Source organism: Cherax quadricarinatus, chromosome 26 (genome assembly GCF_038502225.1).
Source record: "Cherax quadricarinatus isolate ZL_2023a chromosome 26, ASM3850222v1, whole genome shotgun sequence".
Taxonomy (NCBI): Eukaryota; Metazoa; Arthropoda; class Malacostraca; order Decapoda; family Parastacidae; genus Cherax; species Cherax quadricarinatus.
The window spans coordinates 13,281,381-13,302,767 of NC_091317.1; the positions used below are offsets into that span (position 1 = coordinate 13,281,381).

General features: G+C 40.4%; 1 protein-coding gene across 9 annotated transcripts in view; it reads left to right on the forward strand.

Annotated features, from left to right (window-relative positions):
• LOC128691620 (peptidyl-prolyl cis-trans isomerase G) overlaps positions 1-20,936 on the forward strand; it is a 185,328-nt gene extending 164,392 nt beyond the window's left edge. For all 9 annotated transcript variants that reach the window (XM_070088783.1, XM_070088779.1, XM_070088782.1 and 6 more), the window contains 2 exons: positions 11,324-12,618; positions 20,720-20,936. In XM_070088783.1, coding sequence (XP_069944884.1) covers positions 11,324-12,618; positions 20,720-20,921 — 1,497 coding nt within the window. In that variant the 3' untranslated portion in view covers positions 20,922-20,936. The remainder of the gene's footprint in view (positions 1-11,323; positions 12,619-20,719) is intronic.
• Positions 20,937-21,387: the final 451 nt, after the last annotated feature.

A 21,387-nucleotide genomic window follows, 5' to 3' on the forward strand; every position in this document is an offset into this window, starting at 1 on the left:
AGTGCTGTAAGCTTCCTGGCTGCCTTGTTTGCAAGATTTACAACATGGTTCTTCATGGTTAGTTTGGAGTCAAATTTCACCCCAAGGATATCAACTTCTTCTCCAGGTGCCAACATCCTCCCATTCATCCTTACTACTGCACCAGCATTACCATCATGGTGCCTAGAGACGATCATCATTTGCGTTTTCTCATGTGCAAATGTTACTTGCCATCTATTTCCCCAAGTTGATATAGCTCTCAGCTGGTGATTGATGTAGCTTAGAGCAGCTGGCATTTCTTCTCTTGGATAAGTGAATGTCAGTGTACAGTCGTCTGCATATGCATGTGATTCTGGGATGAGATGAAGAAGGTCGTTGAAGTAGACATTCCATAACAATGGACCCAGCACGCTTCCTTGTGGAACACTTGCCCCAATAGGATGTCTTGCTGATTCTGTTCCATTGAGAACTACACTTAGAGATCTACCATGAAGGTAATCACTGAGGAGACATAGCGTAGAGCCTGCAATTCCCAGTGCTTGAAGTTTTGCTAAGAGGCCCTGGTGCCACACCCGGTCGAAAGCGCCAGCAATGTCCAGTGCTACCACACAGCTGACTTTGGATTCATCCAGTGACTGGTGCCACTTAGTGGAGAGGTTTAACAACAGATCAGCAGCAGAGTAACCTTTCCTGAAGCCGTATTGACGATCACAAAGTAGTGAGTGGTAGTCAAAAAACTCTGTCATTTGTCTTGAGATTATTGTCTCAAGGATCTTACCAGTGATTGACAAGAGTGACACTGGTCTGTAGTTGCTGATTTCTGCTCTGCTCTTCTTTTTGTGAACAGGGACTACATTTGCCTCTTTCCATAGAGATGGCCATTTACACTGTACTAGGCAGTGCTGAAAGATGCGAGTTAGAGGTGCTGCTAGCTGGTCTGCACATCTTCTCAACAATCTTGGGCTCAACTTGTCTGGGCCCACAGCCTTTTCTTAGTCAAGTGATTTAAGTAGGAGATGCACCTCCTCCTGCCTTATTGTCACCACTGGTGTAGTGGCTAACGCGACGGGCTGGAGTTTTGAGACTATGACCGCGGGTTCAATCCCGGCCGGGGGTATGGTTTATTTGCAATCGTGTCATTACGATTTCTTGAGTCATGTTGACGGCAGTGAAGGGACTTGAGCTAGAGTTCGTCACGGCCACGCTAGCTGGAGATTCGTCTGTAAAAACTTGCATTTGTGGTCACAGAGGTGCCTGTGCTAACTTTCCTATGGTGTAGAAATATACCTAGTTGGATGAATCTTATTGTGGCTAGCTGGTCTAGTGGCTAACGCGACGGGCTGGAGTTTTGAGACTATGACCGCGGGTTCAATCCCGGCCGGGGGTATGGTTTATTTGCAATCGTGTCATTACGATTTCTTGAGTCAGTCTTGACACAGTTCTTGCAGCTAGCCAAGGAGGGTCCCTTGCTGGATCAGGAACTTGCATTTTGGTAGCAAAGTATTAACCCTTTGAGGGTTTTGGTCGTACTAGTACGTCTTACACGTAGGGGTTTTTGACGTACTAGTACTCATAAATTCTAGCGGCCTCAAATCTAGTGGGAGAAAGCTGGTAGGCCTTCATATGAAAGAATGGGTCTATGTGGTTAGTGTGCACAGTATAAAAAAAAATCCTGCAGCACACAGTGCATAATGAGAAAAAAAAAACTTTGACCAATTTTTTGGAATAAATCAGCGACTTTGCAGTGTATTTTCGTATGATATTTATTGTTGTATTCTACTTTTCTTGGTCTCATTTTATAGAATGGAAGACATATTACAGAAATTGAGATGATTTTGACTGGTTTTACAATGAAAGGTGCCTTGAAATTGAGCTCAAAGTAGCAGAAATGTTCGATTTTTACCAAACTTCAAAAGTAAACAAATCGTGCCAAGCGTGCAATACACGTCAACTGGTGAGTCTAATATTCTTTCACAAGTGCACCAATAATATTTATACCATTTTTTACACTAATGCAGTAGTCTGCATAACAGTAAATTTTATATTTTTTGTGAGAATAAAAATTCAAAGTGGAAAGCAAAAGAATATAAGAGGGGCCTTGAGACGTGACTAATGACTAGAGGAAATGTCATTTTAGTGCCAGGAATGTCTTTCTTGTTTATTCTGGACCCTATTCGGAAATTGGCATCTTTTGAAATTTGTGTGAAATTGGCAAAATTGCTAAATTCTGACCACTGTACTGGATAGTTGAAAGTGGTAAATGGGTGGTATCTTGCACTCATTCGATAGAAAAAATGGAGTTCTAGCGAAATATTCATGTTTTTTGTCGACTAGTACAGTGAAATTGGCCGAAAATGGGGCTCAAACTGGGCAAAATCGCCGATGCGTAAATATCGCCGAGACCGCTAACTTTGCGAGAGCATAATTCCGTAAGTTTTCTATCAAATTTCAAACTTTTGGTGTCTTTATGATCGGGAAAAGATTCTCTATCTTTTCATAAGAGAAAATAATTTTTCTTTTTTTTTAAATTTGGCCGACCCTGAGAACGAGTTTTGGAGAGGGCCTGTCGACCCTCAAAGGGTTAAGCAAAGAGGTCTGCCATCTCTTGACTACTAGTAGAGGTGGTCCCATCCTGTCGATTTAGAGGTGGAATAAGTTCATCAGGCAGATAACCTTGTCTGTCCTTGACCAGGAACCACCAGGTTTTGGAGCCTACCCTACCTGATGCTAACTTTCTTTTAGTGTCCACCTCCCATTTAGCATCGGCCCACTTTTGAACATCAGCCATATGCCTACAGGCTTGCATGTGCAAGTTCCTGTTATAGGTGGTAGGATGTCTCTTATACCTTCTTCGCCATGCTTTGTACTTAGCAGTAGCAGCCTCTCTACAACGAAAGCCAAACCAAGGCTGATCTGTAGGCTTCGTCACATATTGCCGGTGAGGAATGTGTTCTTGTTGTAGATTAAGGATGTGTCCAGTGAAGGCTTTCACTTGGTTGTCAACATCCCCTTGGAGAAGAGCATTCCAGTCGGTGGTGGCGAGCTCAGAGCAAAGGGCTGGCCAATTACCTCTTTCCCATAGCCAGGTTGTGCGTGTGGACTCCTCACCACGTTGTGTTGGGATCTTAAGTGTCGTAAAAACAGCCTTGTGGTCAGAGGATCCAACGTAGCCGAGGAGTTGACAAGTGACTATGCCTTCTGCCAGATCACTCACTACTGGGTCAAGGGAGGAGCCAGAGATATGAGTAGGGAAATCAACAAAGTTTCTCATGTCAAACACTGCAAGAAGGTCATCAAAGTCCCTCTGTATAAGGTGCTGGTTGAGGTCACTAGCAATTATAATATGTTGACAGTTGTGTTGTAGCAGAAGGGAGTCAATATTTTCCATTAGGAAGTTGATAGGGTCTGCATGTTGCCACTGAGGTCTGTACATTGCACATGCTAGTATAGAGGTACTAGTGTTTATACAGAGCTTGAAGAACATCATTTCAAGATGTGTAGGGGTGGCAACATCGATGTGTTGGGCATGAACACTTTTAGAGAAGCACACAGCAACACCTCCTTGCCCTTGCCTGTCTCTTCTCATCCATGAGGTGTAGCCAGCAATTCTTGCAAAATTTTCTGGAGTCCTGTCATCCAAAAATGTTTCAACAACAGCTATCATGTCGGGACGTCGAGTGTTCACAAAACTATGTGTGAGCTCTCCAACATTAGTAATGAAACCTCTAATGTTGGCCGACAGGATGCTGATAGACTGGACCCAGCACGCTTCCTTGTGGAACACTTGCCCCAATAGGATGTCTTGCTGATTCTGTTCCATTGAGAACTACACTTAGAGATCTACCATGAAGGTAATCACTGAGGAGACATAGCGTAGAGCCTGCAATTCCCAGTGCTTGAAGTTTTGCTAAGAGGGCCTGGTGCCACACCCGGTCGAAAGCGCCAGCAATGTCCAGTACTACCACACAGCTGACTTTGGATTCATCCAGTGACTGGTGCCACTTAGTGGAGAGGTTTAACAACAGATCAGCAGCAGAGTAACCTTTCCTGAAGCCATATTGACGATCTCTCTCTCTCTCTCTCTCTCTCTCTCTCTCTCTCTCTCTCTCTCTCTCTCTCTCTCTCTCTCTCTCTCTCTCTCTCTCTCTCTCTCTCTCTCTCTGTCTCTCTCTCTGTCTCTCTGTCTCTCTCTCTGTCTCTCTCTCTCTCTCTCTCTGTCTCTCTCTCTGTCTCTCTCTCTGTCTCTCTCTCTCTCTCTCTCTCTCTCACATATACTGACTTTGTCAATGGTCCAAGTTGGACCGAAACGTCATCGTAAGCTTCTCTCTTTTATGTGCGGGTTATATGTGTGTGTTTTGTTGAAACCACTTCTCTTCAAAGGGTCCACCACTCCTGATAATGTAATCCAATTCCTTGAATGGTTTGTATGCCAGAGATGCTGGTCTTTAGTTTACTCTTCCTGTCTGTCTCCTTTCTTACATATAGAGACTACAATGGCAGTGTGCCTGATCTCTGGCAACTGTGCCATATCCATGAACCTGTTTTAGGTCTTACCTTGTGGTACCATATGTTCATATGTGACTTAGAAGAAACAAAAACTTGGTAGATCAAGATCTAGCCTTTTGTAAGTAGCAGCACTTGGAAGCTCCTTACATTAATCTTTGTGAAAATACTGGTATTATAATATTTAAATTTTGGAGCAGATTGAACATAAGAACATAAGAAAGGAGGAACACTGCAGCAGGCCTGTTGGCCCATACTAGGCAGGTCCTTTACAATTCATCCCACTAACAAACATTTGACCAACCCAATTTTCAATGCTACCCAAGAAATAAGCTCTGATGTGCAAGTCCCACTCAAATCCAACCCCTCCCACTCATGTACTTACCCAACCTAAATTTGAAACTACCCAAAGTCCTAGCCTCAATAACCCAACTAGGTAGACTGTTCCACTCATCAACTACCCTATTTCCAAACCAATACTTTCCTATGTCCTTTCTAAATCTAAACTTATCTAATTTAAATCCATTACTGCGGGTTCTCTCTTGGAGAGATATCCTCAAGACCTTGTTAATATCCCCTTTATTAATACCTATCTTCCACTTATACACTTCAATCAGGTCTCCCCTCATTCTTCGTCTAACAAGTGAATGTAACTTAAGAGTCTTCAATCTTTCTTCATAAGGAAGATTTCTAATGCTATGTATTAATTTAGTCATCCTACGCTGAATGTTTTCTAACGAATTTATGTCCATTCTGTAATATGGAGACCAGAATTGAGCTGCATAATCTAGGTGAGGCCTTACTAATGATGTATAAAGCTGCAGTATAACCTCTGGACTTCTGTTGCTTACACTTCTTGATATAAATCCCAGTAATCTATTTGCCTTATTACGTACGCTTAGGCATTGCTGTCTTGGTTTAAGGTTGCTGCTCACCATAACCCGCAAGTCCTTTTCGCAATCTGTATGGCTAAGTTCTACATTATTTAACTTGTAAGTGCTAGGGTTATGGACACTCCCGAGCTTCAGAACCTTGCATTTATCTACATTGAACTGCATCTGCCACTTTTCTGACCAAGAGTAGAGTTTGTCTAAATCCTCCTGAAGTTCCCTAACATCTACATTTGAATCAATTATCCTACCTATCTTTGTGTCATCAGCGAATTTGCTCATATCACTAGTAACACCCTCACCAAGATCATTGATATATATTATAAACAACAACGGGCCCAAGACTGATCCCTGTGGAACGCCACTTGTTACAGATCCCCACTCGGATTTAACCCCATTTATGGACACTCTCTGCTTCCTGTCTGTGAGCCATGACTCGACCCACGAGAGCACTTTTCCCCCAATGCCATGAGCTGCCACTTTCTTTAACAGTCTTTGGTGCGGAACTCTATCAAAAGCCTTACTAAAATCTAAGTAAATAATATCAAATTCTTTATCGTGGTCAACAGCCTCAAAAGCTTTACTGAAGAGAGTTAATAAATTAGTTAGACAAGACCAGCCTCTTGTGAATCCATGCTGAGTATCATTAATCAAGCTATGCTTATCGAGATGGCTTCTTATAATCTCAGCTATAATTGACTCTAGTAATTTGCCTACAATTGAGGTCAGGCTTATTGGGCGGTAATTTGACGGTAACGACTTGTCCCCTGTTTTAAAAATAGGAATTACATTAGCCATCTTCCACATATCAGACACTACACCTGTTTGAAGAGATAAATTAAAAATATTAGTTAATGGTTCACAGAGTTCCATTTTGCATTCCTTAAGAACCCTTGAAAAAACCTCATCAGGACCCGGTGACTTATTTTGCTTCAGTCGGTCTATCTGCTTCACAACCATTTCACTAGTGACTGTGATGTTACATAATTTATCTTCTTCTGGCCCACTATAGAAATTAATTACTGGAATGTTATTAGTGTCTTCCTGCGTAAAAACCGAGAGAAAATAATTATTTAAAATCGAGCACATTTCATTCTCTTTGTCACTAAGATGCCCATAGTTATTTTAAAGGGGGCCTATCTTATCTCTGACTTTTGTTCTATATACCTGGAAAAAACTTTTTGGGTTAGTTTTAAAATCCCTAGCAACTTTAATTTCATAGTCCCTTTTAGCTTTTCTTATCCCCTTTTTAATGTCCCTCTTAATGTCAATATACTGATTCATAAGATGACTCTCACCTCTTTTGATACGCCTATAAATTTCTTTCTTATGCCCTAGTAGATATTTCAGCCTATTATTCATCCATTTTGGGTCATTTCTATTTGATCTAATTTCTTTATACGGAATAAACGTTCTTTGAGCAGCATGTATAGTGTTCAGAAAACTGTCATATTGATAGCTCTCTTCGTTACCCCAGTCAACAGATGATAAGTGTTCTCTAAGCCCATCGTAATCTGCTAAGCGAAAATCTGGGACTGTTACTGAGTTATCCCTACTATCATACTTCCATTCAATTCTAAATGTAATTGATTTGTGGTCGCTAGCACCCAGTTCCTCTGAAACTTCTAAATTATTAACAAGGGATTCATTGTTTGCCAGAACTAAGTCAAGCAGGTTTTTACCCCTTGTAGGTTCTGTCACAAACTGCTTCAAAAAACAATCCTGAACTACTTCTAAGAAGTCGTATGATTCTAAATTCCCAGTCAAGAAATTCCAATCAATATGACTAAAGTTAAAGTCTCCTAGAATTACTACATTATCGTGCCTTGTGGCCCTAACAATTTCCTCCCATAGTAGTCTCCTTTGGTCCCTATCTAAGTTTGGGGGACGGTATATCACACCTAAAATTAATTTTTTATGCCCCTCTGAAAATTCTATCCAAACAGACTCTGTATGTGTTACTTCAGACTTAATACCCGTTTTTATGCAACAGTTCAAGCGATCTCGGACATACAATGCCACCCCACCCCCCTTCCCGACACTTCTATCTACTTGGAACACTTTAAAACCCTGAATGTGACATTCCGCAGGCATGTCCCGACTTTTTTAATTAAACCACGTTTCAGTTAAGGCAAATACATCAATGTTACCTGCACTAGCAACTAGTCTCAACTCGTCCATCTTATTCCTAGCACTGCGACTATTTGTGTAATATATATTTAAAGACCCTCCTCTGTCTTTACCCTTCCTGCTCCTTTCTGTTATTCCACTAAACCTATTACTGTCCTTGTCAATTTGTGCCACTGGCTTTCCAATATCTACATCATTTTGCATATTACTAGTTCTCCTAGTACTCATATTACTACACTGCGACTTGACTGTTTTCCCGCCAAAACCCATACCACTAACTATTCCTAGTTTAAAGACCTAACAGCTCCCTCCACTGCAGTTGCCAGTGCTCCCACCTCAGACCTAGATAAGTGAACCCCATCCCTGGCATACATGTCATTTCTGCCATAGAAGAGGTCCCAGTTGTCAATGAATGTTACTGCATTTTCCTTACAGTATTTGTCCAGCCAGCAATTGACACCAATTGCCCTGGACAGCCATTCATTTCCAACTCCTCTCCTTGGCAAAATACCACATATGACAGGGTTCCCACCCTTCCTCCTAATTATTTCTATTGCTGACCTATACCTGCTAATCAGGTCTTCACTCCTACGTCTGCCAACATTGTTGCCACCAGCACTGAGACAGATAATAGGATTGCTCCCATTACCTCTCATGATGTCATCCAGACGGCTAACAATATCCTCCATCCCAACCCCAGGAAAGCAAACTCTCTGTCTCCTACTCCTGTCCTTCAAGCAGAATGCCCTATCCATATACCTAACTTGGCTATCCCCAACACCAACAATATTCTTACCTTCCTTGGTGTCGATCGTCGTGACGTTCCCAGTAGTCGACTCACATTCGCTGGGTAGCACTGAGAATGTATTAGAGGTTTCCACAACAGTTTCCACGGCAGTCTCTTTCTTCTTCATCGTTTCTACCTTTCCATTCATCTTCTTGATTGTCAACTTCGTTCCCTGCTGTCCAGTCACTGCCCAGTTTCCTTTCTTGACCTGAGGACTCAAAACAGGAGGACTACTACGAATCTTCTTGTTTTCCTCGGTCAGTCGCCGAATCTCCATCTTCGCCATCCTCAATTCTTCCTTAAGCTGTTGGTAAAGTTGCTCGATGGAGGGCATCTTGCTTCAATTCGTAGAGAGCGCGCAAACAGGTCTTCACAGAGCTAAGTACACGTCACCACGTGGAATATCATTGAAGTTATGCTAACAGTATTGATAAATAATGAATTATAGTACACCTACCATCCAACTTACGACCTGCTCGACTTACGACCTGTTCGACTTACGACCACTCGACTTACGACCGTGTTTTTTATGCCAAATTTCTGGGAAATAAACAACTATTTGTGTTGTACACAGTGTTTATCCTAAACCTTACAGTATAAAATACAGTACTAACAACATAAAAAGTAAAGTAAAACATGAAATACCAAAATAAAACAATAAAATAAAGTCATTACAAAAATGTTTTGTTGATATTCATTAGTAAAGTTCGACTTACGACCATTTTGACATTCGACCGGTTTCTCGGAACCGAACTCGGTCGTAAGTCGGATGGTAGGTGTATATATATAACCCTGCCTCTGTGGGAGACGGCTGACTTGTTAAAAAAAAATATATATAACATATATCTATTTAACCATCAAATGAATTAAAATTTTCTGATTTTTGCTCATTAACCCTTTCAGGGTCCAAACCGTAGATCTATGCCATGAGCTCAGCTCACTCTGATAAGCTGCGAGTGGTAAATTTGGGCCTAGATATGAGAGAATACATCTATGTGGTATGTGTGCACCACATAAAACAAATCCTGCAGCACACACTGTATAATGAGAGAAAAAAACTGAGACTGATTTTCGATTAAAACTGCGAATTTGCAATGTTTTTTCGTATGCTTTTTATAGTTGTATTTGAGATTTCTTGATCTCATTTGATAGAATGGAAGATATATTACAGACGTAGAGATGATTTTGATTGGTTTTAGCACTGGAAATGGCTTGAAACTGAGCTCAAAGTAGCAGAAATGTTAAATTTTTGTCGATGTTCAAGAGTAAACAAACGACCTTACACGTCTAATATACACACGTCTAATATACAGTGGACCCCCGCATAACGATGGCATCACATAGCGATTTTTCCGCATACCGATTACTTTTATCGCAAAATTTTTGCCGCTCATACCGATTAAAAACCCGCTTACCGATTTTCGTCCGAGACGCGTCCAATGTGCCCTCAGCCAGCCTCACATGTGCCGGCCGTCCCATTGTTTACCAGCCAGCCTCCGCGGTAACATCCAAGCATACACTCGGAATATTTCGTATTATTACAGTGTTTTCGGTGCTGTTTCTGGAAAATAAGTGACCATGGGCCCCAAGAAAGCTTCTAGTGCCAACCCTGTGGTAAAAAGGGTGAGAATTAGTATGGAAATTAAGAAAGATTTTGAAGGGTTTGGGGCTAACCCTGAGAAGCCTATGCCAGTTGTGGAATCCATTGTGCCTACTTCAAAGATTAAGGAAATGTGTGCACAGTGGGTTGAACTGCAAACCTTTATAGATGAAAATCACCCTGACACAGCTGTTGCAAGCCGTGCTGGTGACTATTTCAATGACAATGTTGTGGCCCATTTTAGACAAATCGTAAAGGAACGGGAGGTACAGAGCTCTATGGACAGATTTGTTGTGCGACAGAGGTCCAGTGACTCTCAAGCTGGTCCTAGTGGCATTAAAAGAAGAAGGGAAGTAACCCCGGAAAAGGACTTGCTACCTCAAGTCGTAATGGAAGGGGATTCCCCTTCTAAACAGTAAGAAGATAATGCTCTCCCCTCCTCCCATCCCATCAATCATCACCAGATCTTCAATAAAAGTAAGTGTCATTTAATTGTGCATGCCTTTTTCAGTTTGTGTGTATTAAAATTAACATTTCATGTGGTAAAAAAAAAATTTTTTCATACTTTTGGGCGTCTTGCACGGATTAATTTGATTTCCATTATTTCTTATGGGGAAAATTCATTCGCATAACGATTATTTCGCATAACGATGAGCCCTCTTGCACGGATTAAAATCGTTAACCGGGGGTCCACTGTACATTCACAAATGTGGTGATGATGTTTATACAATTATTACAATATTGCATAACAGTAAATCTTCTATTTTTTGGTTTGAATAAAAATTCATTATGTGAATAAAAAATAAAAATGAAATTCATTTGTAAAGCCTCAAAACGTAACTAATGAACAGAGGAAATGTTAGTTTAGTGCCAGGAATGCCTGCATTGTTTATTCTGGACCCTATTTTGAAATTGGAATATTTTGAACTTTGTGATTACCAATTTCCTTGCACTTTATTTTGTAGTTGAAACAGTTGACTGGGTGATATATTGTGCTCAATCGATAGAATAGAAGTAATACTAGTGAAATAGCTAAGAATTTGGTCGACTGGAATAATGTAATTGTCCTAAAATGAGAGTCAAAGTCGGCAAAATTGCCGATTCGTAAATATTGCTGACACATCAAAATTTGCGAGAGCATAATTTCTTCAATTTTCCATCAAATTTTGTACTTTTTGTTTTATTACCTTCAGAAAAAGATTCTCTACCATTTCATAAGAAAAAATAACATTTTTTTTTTTTTTAATTCTTGGACCCTGGTGTGCACTTAGAAATTTGGCCTCTGGACCCTGAAAGGGTTAATTCACTTGATTCATATTTAACAACTAATTTCTCTTATTTCAAGGTGCTTTACTCCAATACAATCTATATTATGTATTCTAAAGACCATAGCAGTTACAATACCTTACACAGAATAATGTTTCCCCATTTCAGAATGCACCAGACCTACGTGTGCCACCTCCTTTGGATCATGACTACTGCTTCTCTCCAGAAAAACTGAAAAAAAATAAGCAAAATGAAAATTATAGCAACACAAGTGAAGTTCTGTTCAACAAACTGCCTGAATATTACACCACCATTCCCAGGCGGGATATAAAGCCTAGTTTATCCTCTGAGGATAGTCATGATGATGGAGGCAAGAAAGACAGTGGTGTAGAGTCTGGTGATGTTAGTGATGCCAGCGTTGAAACTGAGGAACGCAGAAAAGAGGGAAAGGATTCTAGAAATTCACAAGGGGAGTGGAATGATAGACAAAATGAAGATATAAATGGCTATAAAAATGAAGTTTACAACAAATTGCCTGCTTATATGACTGACATTGGCAACTCAAAACCAAAAGATGAAATTGAGGAAGACATAAACAACATTGGAGAAGAGAAAGGAGATGAAAATAGCAATAAAGAGAAAGAAAGAATTAGTGAAAATAGTGATAAAGAAAAAGGAGAAGAGAAAATGATTAACGTTAAGCCAGTAGTGAAGTTGATTAAACGGAAACTAAATTTATTAGAATATCGTCAGAGAATACGCAGTGCCCAGAGCAGTTGCTGCCCCTCACCTACTCCTACTGATAACATTCAAGACACTTCTAGTAGCATTCCATTACCAGTGTCAGATTTGGCAGGAAAAATGGAGAATATTAAAACAGATAATGTAGAGCACAAACAAATGGAGGAATGTGAAAATAATTCAAATGGCCATGCAGTAACTGAAGAAGACACAGAAGAAGGGGAATTAAAAGGAGATTCTGATCAAGAAACCTCAGTCAAACCTGGTTCTGGAAATGTTAGTGCTGAGTGTGTCAAGGACTTCCCATATGGAGTAGCTAAGTCTTCAAGTTCAATTGAGATTAAAACACTGGAGAAATCACTATCAGTTATAACCTCATTTTACAACAGCTCTGCCTCGGTAAATTACAGTAGACGATGGAAAAGCAGTTCTCATACTTCCTCTTCACGAAGATGGTCATCATCTAGTAGAAGCTGTAGCAGAAGCCCAACTCACAGTAAGAAGCGTACCTCTCGTAATCGCAGATCCTCCCGAGGAAAGAGGAAAAGAACGCACAGGCATTCTCAGTCATCACGGTCTCCTCACAGTTCTTCTAGAAGGCGATGGTCACGATCTCGATCGCATTCAAGATCAAGGAGCAGGTCCTCTTCTTCCAATGGCAATTCATCGTGTTCAAGTTCTAGATCACGGTCACGTTCTAGCCCTTTTAAATCTAGAAGCAGGTTTGTAAATTAATAAAAAAAAAATTGTCTATCTCCCCTGTAATTCCAACGCTCTTTTTATTCCCTTTTTCCTTATAAATCTGTACTATGAATTAACAACAATCAAATTGTGGAGTTTTTATGGGTGCCACAGATTTTCGTATGTTTGACTCTTAAGTCATTGATGCATTAAAAAACATTTTACATTTTAATGCTGTTTTTTTTTTTTTTTTTCAACAAGTCGGCCGTCTCCCACCGAGGCAGGGTGACCCAAAAAAGAAAGAAAATTCCCAAAAAGAAAATACTTTCATCATCATTCAACACTTTCACCACACACACACATTATCACTGCTTTTGCAGAGGTGCTCAGAATACAACAGTTTAGAAGCATATATGTATAAAGATACACAACATATCCCTCCAAACTGCCAATATCCCAAACCTCTCCTTTAAAGTGCAGGCATTGTACTTCCCATTTCCAGGACTCAAGTCCGACTATATGAAAACCGGTTTCCCTGAATCCCTTCACTAAATATTACCCTGCTCTCACTCCAACAGATCGTCAGGTCCCAAGTATCATTCGTCTCCATTCACTCCTATCTAACACGATCATGCACGCTTGCTGGAAGTCCAAGCCCCTCGCCCACAAAACCTCCTTTACCCCCTCTTTCCAACCCTTTCGAGGACGACCCCTACCCCTCCTTCCTTCCCCTATAGATTTATATGCTTCCCATGTCATTCTACTTTGATCCATTCTCTCTAAATGACCAAACCACCTCAACAACCCCTCTTCTGATCTCTGACTAACGCTTTTATTAACTCCACACCTTCTCCTAATTTCCACACTCTGAATTTTCTGCATAATATTTACACCACACCTTGCCCTTAGACAGGACATCTCCACTGCCTCCAACCGTCTCCTTGCTGCTGCATTTACCACCCAAACTTCACATCCATATAAGAGTGTTGGTACTACAATACTTTCATACATTCCCTTCTTTGCCTCCATAGATAACGTTTTTTGACTCCACATATACCTCAACGCACCACTCACCTTTTTTCCCTCATCAATTCTATGATTAACCTCATCCTTCATAAATCCATCCGCCGACACATCAACTCCCAAGTATCTGAAAACATTCACTTCTTCCATACTCCTCCTCCCCAATTTGATATCCAATTTTTCTTTATCTAAATCATTTGATACCCTCATCACCTTACTCTTTTCTATGTTCACTTTCAACTTTCTACCTTTACACACATTCTCAAACTCATGCACTAACCTTTGCAATTTTTCTTTAGAATCTCCCATAAGCACAGTATCATCAGCAAAAAAGTAACTGTGTCAATTCCCATTTTGAATTTGATTCCCCATAATTTAATCCCACCTCTCTCCCGAACACCCTAGCATTTACTTCTTTTACAAACCCATCTATAAATATATTAAACAACCATGGAGACATTACACATTCCTGTCTAAGACCTACTTTTACCGGGAAGTATTCTCCCTCTCTTCTACACACCCTAACCTGAGCCTCACTATCCTCATAAAAGCTCTTTACAGCATTTAGTAACTTACCACCTATTCCATATACTTGCAACATCTGCCACATTGCTCCTCTATCCACTCTATCATATGCCTTTTCTAAATCCATAAATGCAATAAAAACTTCCCTACCTTTATCTAAATACTGTTCACATATATTGGTAGATAAAAGACTGTTGAGTAGACTTCAGGATATACATGTTTATAGAGGGGCCACAGATATATCAGATCACTTTCTAGTTGTAGCTACACTGAGAGTAAAAGGTAGATGGGATACAAGGAGAATAGAAGTATCAGGGAAGAGAGAGGTGAAGGTTTATAAACTAAAAGAGGAGGCAGTTAGGGTAAGATATAAACAGCTATTGGAGGATAGATGGGCTAATGAGAGCATAGGAAATGGGATCGAAGAGGTATGGGGTAGGTTTAAAAATGTAGTGTTAGAGTGTTCAGCAGAAGTTTGTGGTTACAGGAAAGTGGGTGCAGGAGGGAAGAGGAGCGATTGGTGGAATGATGATGTAAAGAGAGTAGTAAGGGAGAAAAAGATAGCATATGAGAAGTTTTTACTAAGTAGAAGTGATGCAAAGAGGGAAGAGTATATGGAGAAAAAGAGAGAGGTTAAGAGAGTGATGAAGCAATGTAAAAAGAGAGCAAATGAGAGAGTGGGTGAAATGTTATCAACAAATTTTGTTGAAAATAAGAAAAAGTTTTGGAGTGAGATTAACAAGTTAAGAAAGCCTAGAGAACAAATGGATTTGTCAGTTAAAAATAGGAGAGCAGAGTTATTAAATGGAGAGTTAGAGGTATTGGAAAGATGGAGGGAATATTTTGAGGAATTGTTAAATGTCGATGAAGATAGGGAAGCTGTGATTTTGTGTATAGGGCAAGGAGGAATAACATCTTGTAGGAGTGAGGAAGAGCCAGTTGTGAGTGGGGGGGAAGTTCGTGAGGCAGTAGGTAAAATGAAAGGGGGTAAGGCAGCTGGGATTGATGGGATAAAGATAGAAATGTTAAAAGCAGGTGGGGATATAATTTTGGAGTGGTTGGTGCAATTATTTAATAAATGTATGGAAGAGGGTAAGGTACCTAGGGATTGGCAGAGAGCATGCATAGTTCCTTTGTATAAAGGCAAAGGGGACAAAAGAGAGTGCAAAAATTATAGGGGGGATAAGTCTGTTGAGTATACCTGGTAAAGTGTATGGTAGAATTATTATTGAAAGAATTAAGAGTAAGACGGAGAATAGGATAGCAGATGAACAAGGAGGCTTCAGGAAAGGTAGGGGGTGTGTGGACCAGGTGTTTACAGTGAAACATATTAGTGAACAGTATTTAGATAAGGCTAAAGAGGTCTTTGTGGCATTTATGGATTTGGAAAAGGCGTATGACAGGGTGGATAGGGGGGCAATGTGGCAGATGTTGCAGGTGTATGGTGTAGGAGGTAGGTTACTGAAAGCAGTGAAGAGTTTTTATGAGGATAGTGAGGCTCAAGTTAGAGTGTGTAGGAAAGAGGGAAATTATTTCCCAGTAAAAGTAGGCCTTAGACAAGGATGTGTGATGTCACCGTGGTTGTTTAATATATTTATAGATGGGGTTGTAAGAGAAGTAAATGCGAGGGTCTTGGCAAGAGGTGTGGAGTTAAAAGATAAAGAATCACACATAAAGTGGGAGTTGTCACAGTTGCTCTTTGCTGATGACACTGTGCTCTTGGGAGATTCTGAAGAGAAGTTGCAGAGATTGGTGGATGAATTTGGTAGGGTGTGCAAAAGAAGAAAATTAAAGTTAATACAGGAAAGAGTAAGGTTATGAGGATAACAAAAAGATTAGGTGATGAAAGATTGGATATCAGATTGGAGGGAGAGAGTATGGAGGAGGTGAACGTATTCAGATATTTGGGAGTGGACGTGTCAGCAGATGGGTCTATGAAAGATGAGGGGAAAAGGATGAGTGGTGCACTTAGGAGTCTGTGGAGACAAAGAACTTTGTCCTTGGAGGCAAAGAGGGGAATGTATGAGAGTATAGTTTTACCAACGCTCTTATATGGGTGTGAAGTATGGGTGATGAATGTTGCAGCGAGGAGAAGGCTGGAGGCAGTGGAGATGTCATGTCTGAGGGCAATGTGTGGTGTGAATATAATGCAGAGAATTCGTAGTTTGGAAGTTAGGAGGAGGTGCGGGATTACCAAAACTGTTGTCCAGAGGGCTGAAGAAGGGTTGTTGAGGTGGTTCGGACATGTAGAGAGAATGGAGCGAAACAGAGTGACTTCAAGAGTGTATCAGTCTGTAGTGGAAGGAAGGTGGGTTAGGGGTCGGCCTAGGAAAGGTTGGAGGGAGGGGGTAAAGGAGGTTTTGTGTGCGAGGGGCTTGGACTTCCAGCAGGCATGCGTGAGCGTGTTTGATAGGAGTGAATGGAGACAAATGGTTTTTAATACTTGACGTGCTGTTGGAGTGTGAGCAAAGTAACATTTATGAAGGGGTTCAGGGAAACCGGCAGGCCGGACTTGAGTCCTGGAGATGGGAAGTACAGTGCCTGCACTCTGAAGGAGGGGTGTTAATGTTGCAGTTTAAAAACTGTAGTGTAAAGCACCCTTCTGGCAAGGTTATAATAAGCGTGTATGCACCTGGAGAAGAGAGGAATGCAGAGGAGAGAGAGAGATTTTGGGAGATGTTAAGTGAATGTATAGGAGCCTTTGAACCAAGTGAGAGAGTAATTGTGGTAGGGGACCTGAATGCTAAAGTTTGAACTTTGTATAGAAAGGGGTTTAGTTATAGGTAATACATATTTTAAGAAAAAGAGGATAAATAAGTATACACGATATGATGTAGGGCGAAATGACAGTAGTTTGTTGGATTATGTATTGGTAGATAAAAGACTGTTGAGTAGACTTCAGGATGTACATGTTTATAGAGGGGCCACAGATATATCAGATCACTTTCTAGTTGTAGCTACACTGAGAGTAAAAGGTAGATGGGATACAAGGAGAATAGAAGCATCAGGGAAGAGAGAGGTGAAGGTTTATAAACTAAAAGAGGAGGCAGTTAGGGTAAGATATAAACAGCTATTGGAGGATAGATGGGCTAATGAGAGCATAGGCAATGGGGTCGAAGAGGTATGGGGTAGGTTTAAAAATGTAGTGTTAGAGTGTTCAGCAGAAGTTTGTGGTTACAGGAAAGTGGGTGCAGGAGGGAAGAGGAGCGATTGGTGGAATGATGATGTAAAGAGAGTAGTAAGGGAGAAAAAGTTAGCATATGAGAAGTTTTTACAAAGTAGAAGTGATGCAAGGAGGGAAGAGTATATGGAGAAAAAGAGAGAGGTTAAGAGAGTGGTGAAGCAATGTAAAAAGAGAGCAAATGAGAGAGTGGGTGAGATGTTATCAACAAATTTTGTTGAAAATAAGAAAAAGTTTTGGAGTGAGATTAACAAGGAAAGCCTAGAGAACAAATGGATTTGTCAGTTAAAAATAGAAGAGGAGAGTTATTAAATGGAGAGTTAGAGGTATTGGGAAGATGGAGGGAATATTTTGAGGAATTGTTAAATGTTGATGAAGATAGGGAAGCTGTGATTTCGTGTATAGGGCAAGGAGGAATAACATCTTGTAGGAGTGAGGAAGAGCCAGTTGTGAGTGTGGGGGAGTTCGTGAGGCAGTAGGTAAAATGAAAGGGGGTAAGGCAGCCGGGATTGATGGGATAAAGATAGAAATGTTAAAAGCAGGTGGGGATATAGTTTTGGAGTGGTTGGTGCAATTATTTAATAAATTATGGAAGAGGGTAAGGTACCTAGGGATTGGCAGAGAGCATGCATAGTTCCTTTGTATAAAGGCAAAGGGGATAAAAGAGAGTGCAAAAATTATAGGGGGATAAGTCTGTTGAGTGTACCTGGTAAAGTGTATGGTAGAGTTATAATTGAAAGAATTAAGAGTAAGACGGAGAATAGGATAGCAGATGAACAAGGATGAAAGGTAGGGGGTGTGTGGACCAGGTGTTTACAGTGAAACATATAGCTGAACAGTATTTAGATAAAGCTAAAGAGGCATTTATGGATTTGGAAAAGGCGTATGACAGGGTGGATAGGGGGGCAATGTGGCAGATGTTGCAAGTGTGGAGATGGGAAGTACAGTGCCTGCACTCTGAAGGAGGGGTGTTAATGTTGCAGTTTAAAAACTGTAGTGTAAAGCACCCTTCTGGCAAGACAGTGATGGAGTGAATGATGGTGTAAGTTTTTCTTTTTCGGGCCACCCTGCCTTGGTGGGAATCGGCCAGTGTGCCCAAAAAAAAAAATATATATATATATATATATATGCTTCAATGTAAACACTTGATCTACACATCCCCTACCCACTCTGAAGCCTCTCTGCTCATCCGCAATCCTGCATTCTGTCTTACCTCTAATTCTTTCAATTATAACCCTACCGTATACTTTTCCTGGTATACTCAGTAAACTTATTCCTCTAATAATTTTTAAAATCCCTTTTGTCCCCTTTCCCTTTTTGTGCCCTTTCCCTTTATGTAAAGGGACTATACATGCTCTCCGCCAATCCCTAGGTTCCTTCCCCTCTTTCATACATTTATTAAACAAAAGTACCAACCACACCAACACTATATCCCCCCCTGCTTTTAACATTTCTGTCATGATCCCATCAGTTCCAGCTGCTTTACCCCCTTTCAGTCTACGTAATGCCTCACGTACCTCCACCACACTTACATTCTGCTCTTCTTCACTCCTAAAAGATGGTATACCTCCCTGGCCAGTGCATGAAATTACCGCCTCCCTTTCTTCCTCAACATTTAAAAGTTCCTCAAAATATTCTCGCCATCTACCTAATACCTCCCTCTCCCCATCTACTAACTCCCCTACTCTGTTTTTAACTGACAAATCCATACTTTCCCTAGGCTTTCTTAACTTGTTTAACTCCAAAATTTTTTCTTATTTTCATTAAAAGTTCTTGACAGTGCCTCTCCCACTCTTTCATCTGCTCTCCTTTTGCACTCTCTCACCACTCTCTTCACCTTTCTTTTACTCTCCATATACTCTGCTCTTCTTATAACACTTCTGCTTTGTAAAAACCTCTCGTAAGCTACCTTTTTCTCTTTTATCACACCCTTTACTTCATCATTCCACCAATCACTCCTCTTTCCTCCTGCCCCCACCCTCCTATAACTACAAACTTCTGCCCCACATTCTAATACTGCATTTTTAAAACTATTCCAACCCTCTTCAACCCCCCCACTACTCATCTTTGCACTAGCCCACCTTTCTGCCAATAGTCGCTTATATCTCGCCCGAACTTCCTCCTCCCTTAGTTTATACACTTTCACCTCCCTCTTACTTGTTGTTGCCACCTTCCTCTTTTCCCATCTACCTCTTACTCTAACTGTAGCTACAACTAAATAATGATCTGATATATCAGTTGCCCCTCTATAAACATGTACATCCTGGAGCCTACCCATCAACCTTTTATCCACCAATACATAATCTAACAAACTACTTTCATTACGTGCTACATCATACCTTGTATATTTATTTATCCTCTTTTTCATAAAATATGTATTACTTATTACCAAATGTCTTTCTACACATAGCTCAATTAAAGGCTCCCCATTTACATTTACCCCTGGCACCCCAAATTTACCTACTACTCCCTCCATAACATTTTTACCCACTTTAGCATTGAAATCCCCAACCACCATTACTCTCACACTTGATTCAAAACTCCCCACGCATTCACTCAACATTTCCCAGAATCTCTCTCTCTCCTCTACACTTCTCTCTTCTCCAGGTGCATACACGCTTACTATAACCCACTTTTCACATCCAATCTTTATTTTACTCCACATAATCCTTGAATTTATACATTTGTAGTCCCTCTTTTCCTGCCATAGCTTATCCTTCAACATTATTGCTATTCCTTCTTTAGCTCTAACTCTATTTGAAACCCCTGACCTAATCCCATTTATTCCTCTCCATTGAAACTCTCCCACCCCCTTCAGCTTTGTTTCACTTAAAGCCAGGACGTCCAGTTTCTTCTCATTCATAACATCCACAATCATCTCTTTCTTATGATTTGCACAACATCCACTCACATTCAGACTTCCCACTTTGGCAATTTTCTTCTTATTCGTTTTAGTAATCTTTACAGGAAAAGGGGTTACTAGCCCATTGTTCCCGGCATTTTAGTTGACTTTTACAACTCGCATGGCTTACGGAGGAAAGATTCTTATTCCACTTCCCCATGGATATAAAAGGAAAAGTAATAAGACCAAGAACTATTAAGATAAAATAAAAAAAAACTCAGATGAGTGTGTATAAATAAACGTGTACATGTATGTGTAGTGTGACCTACGTGTAAGTAGAAGTTGCAAGACATGCCTGTAATCTTGCATATTTATGAGACAGACAAAAGACACCAGCAATCCTACCATCATGTGAAACAATTACAGGCTTTCGTTTTACACTCACTTGGCAGGACGGTAGTACCTCCCTGGGTGGTTGCTGTCTACCAACCTACTACCATTAATGCTGTTATGTGTGTTTAATGTGATTTTTTTAACTCATTGCTGTATTAATTTATCTGTTCATTTTCAGATGGTCCTATTCACATAGATTTTCAAGTCGAGAGAGGAGAAGATATCACAGTCGTTCTCGTTCTCGCTCTTCATCACGCTACAGCAGAGTATCCCGATCTCGTTCTCCTGTGTGGAGATCCAGCAGAAGGTCGCGATCCCCACATTATCGACTTCCTATCAGGCCCAGGAGACCAGTAAGAAATTTGTATATATCACTTTGAGGAGAAACTAAAGAAAAAATGTTGATTTGGATAAGAGGCACTTCATTTCATCATGCACATTTACAGGTCTTGAAAATAATCCTTTTCATCACCTCCACCTCCCCATTTCACATCTCAGTGCTTTCAGTTTTTAGTCGCTAAGCCTATTTGCTCCTTAGGCTTTCTTACTGTTATTAATCTCTAAATCTGTTTCATAGTCTTAGCAAAATTTGATAAAAATGGCTTGTCTTTTCTTTTGTACTCCTACATCCCTCTTTTTAACCTACCTCTTTTTTTTTTTAACCCTTAAATGGTCCAAATATATACAGTGGTCCCTCATTTTTCGTAATTAATCCGTTTCTGGAGGTGCTACTATTATCGAAATCTACGATTTTCGAGTCAATTTGCCCCATAAGAAATAATGTAAATACAATTAATCCGTTCCTGACACCCAGAAGTATCAACAACAATTTTTTTTACCTTAAAG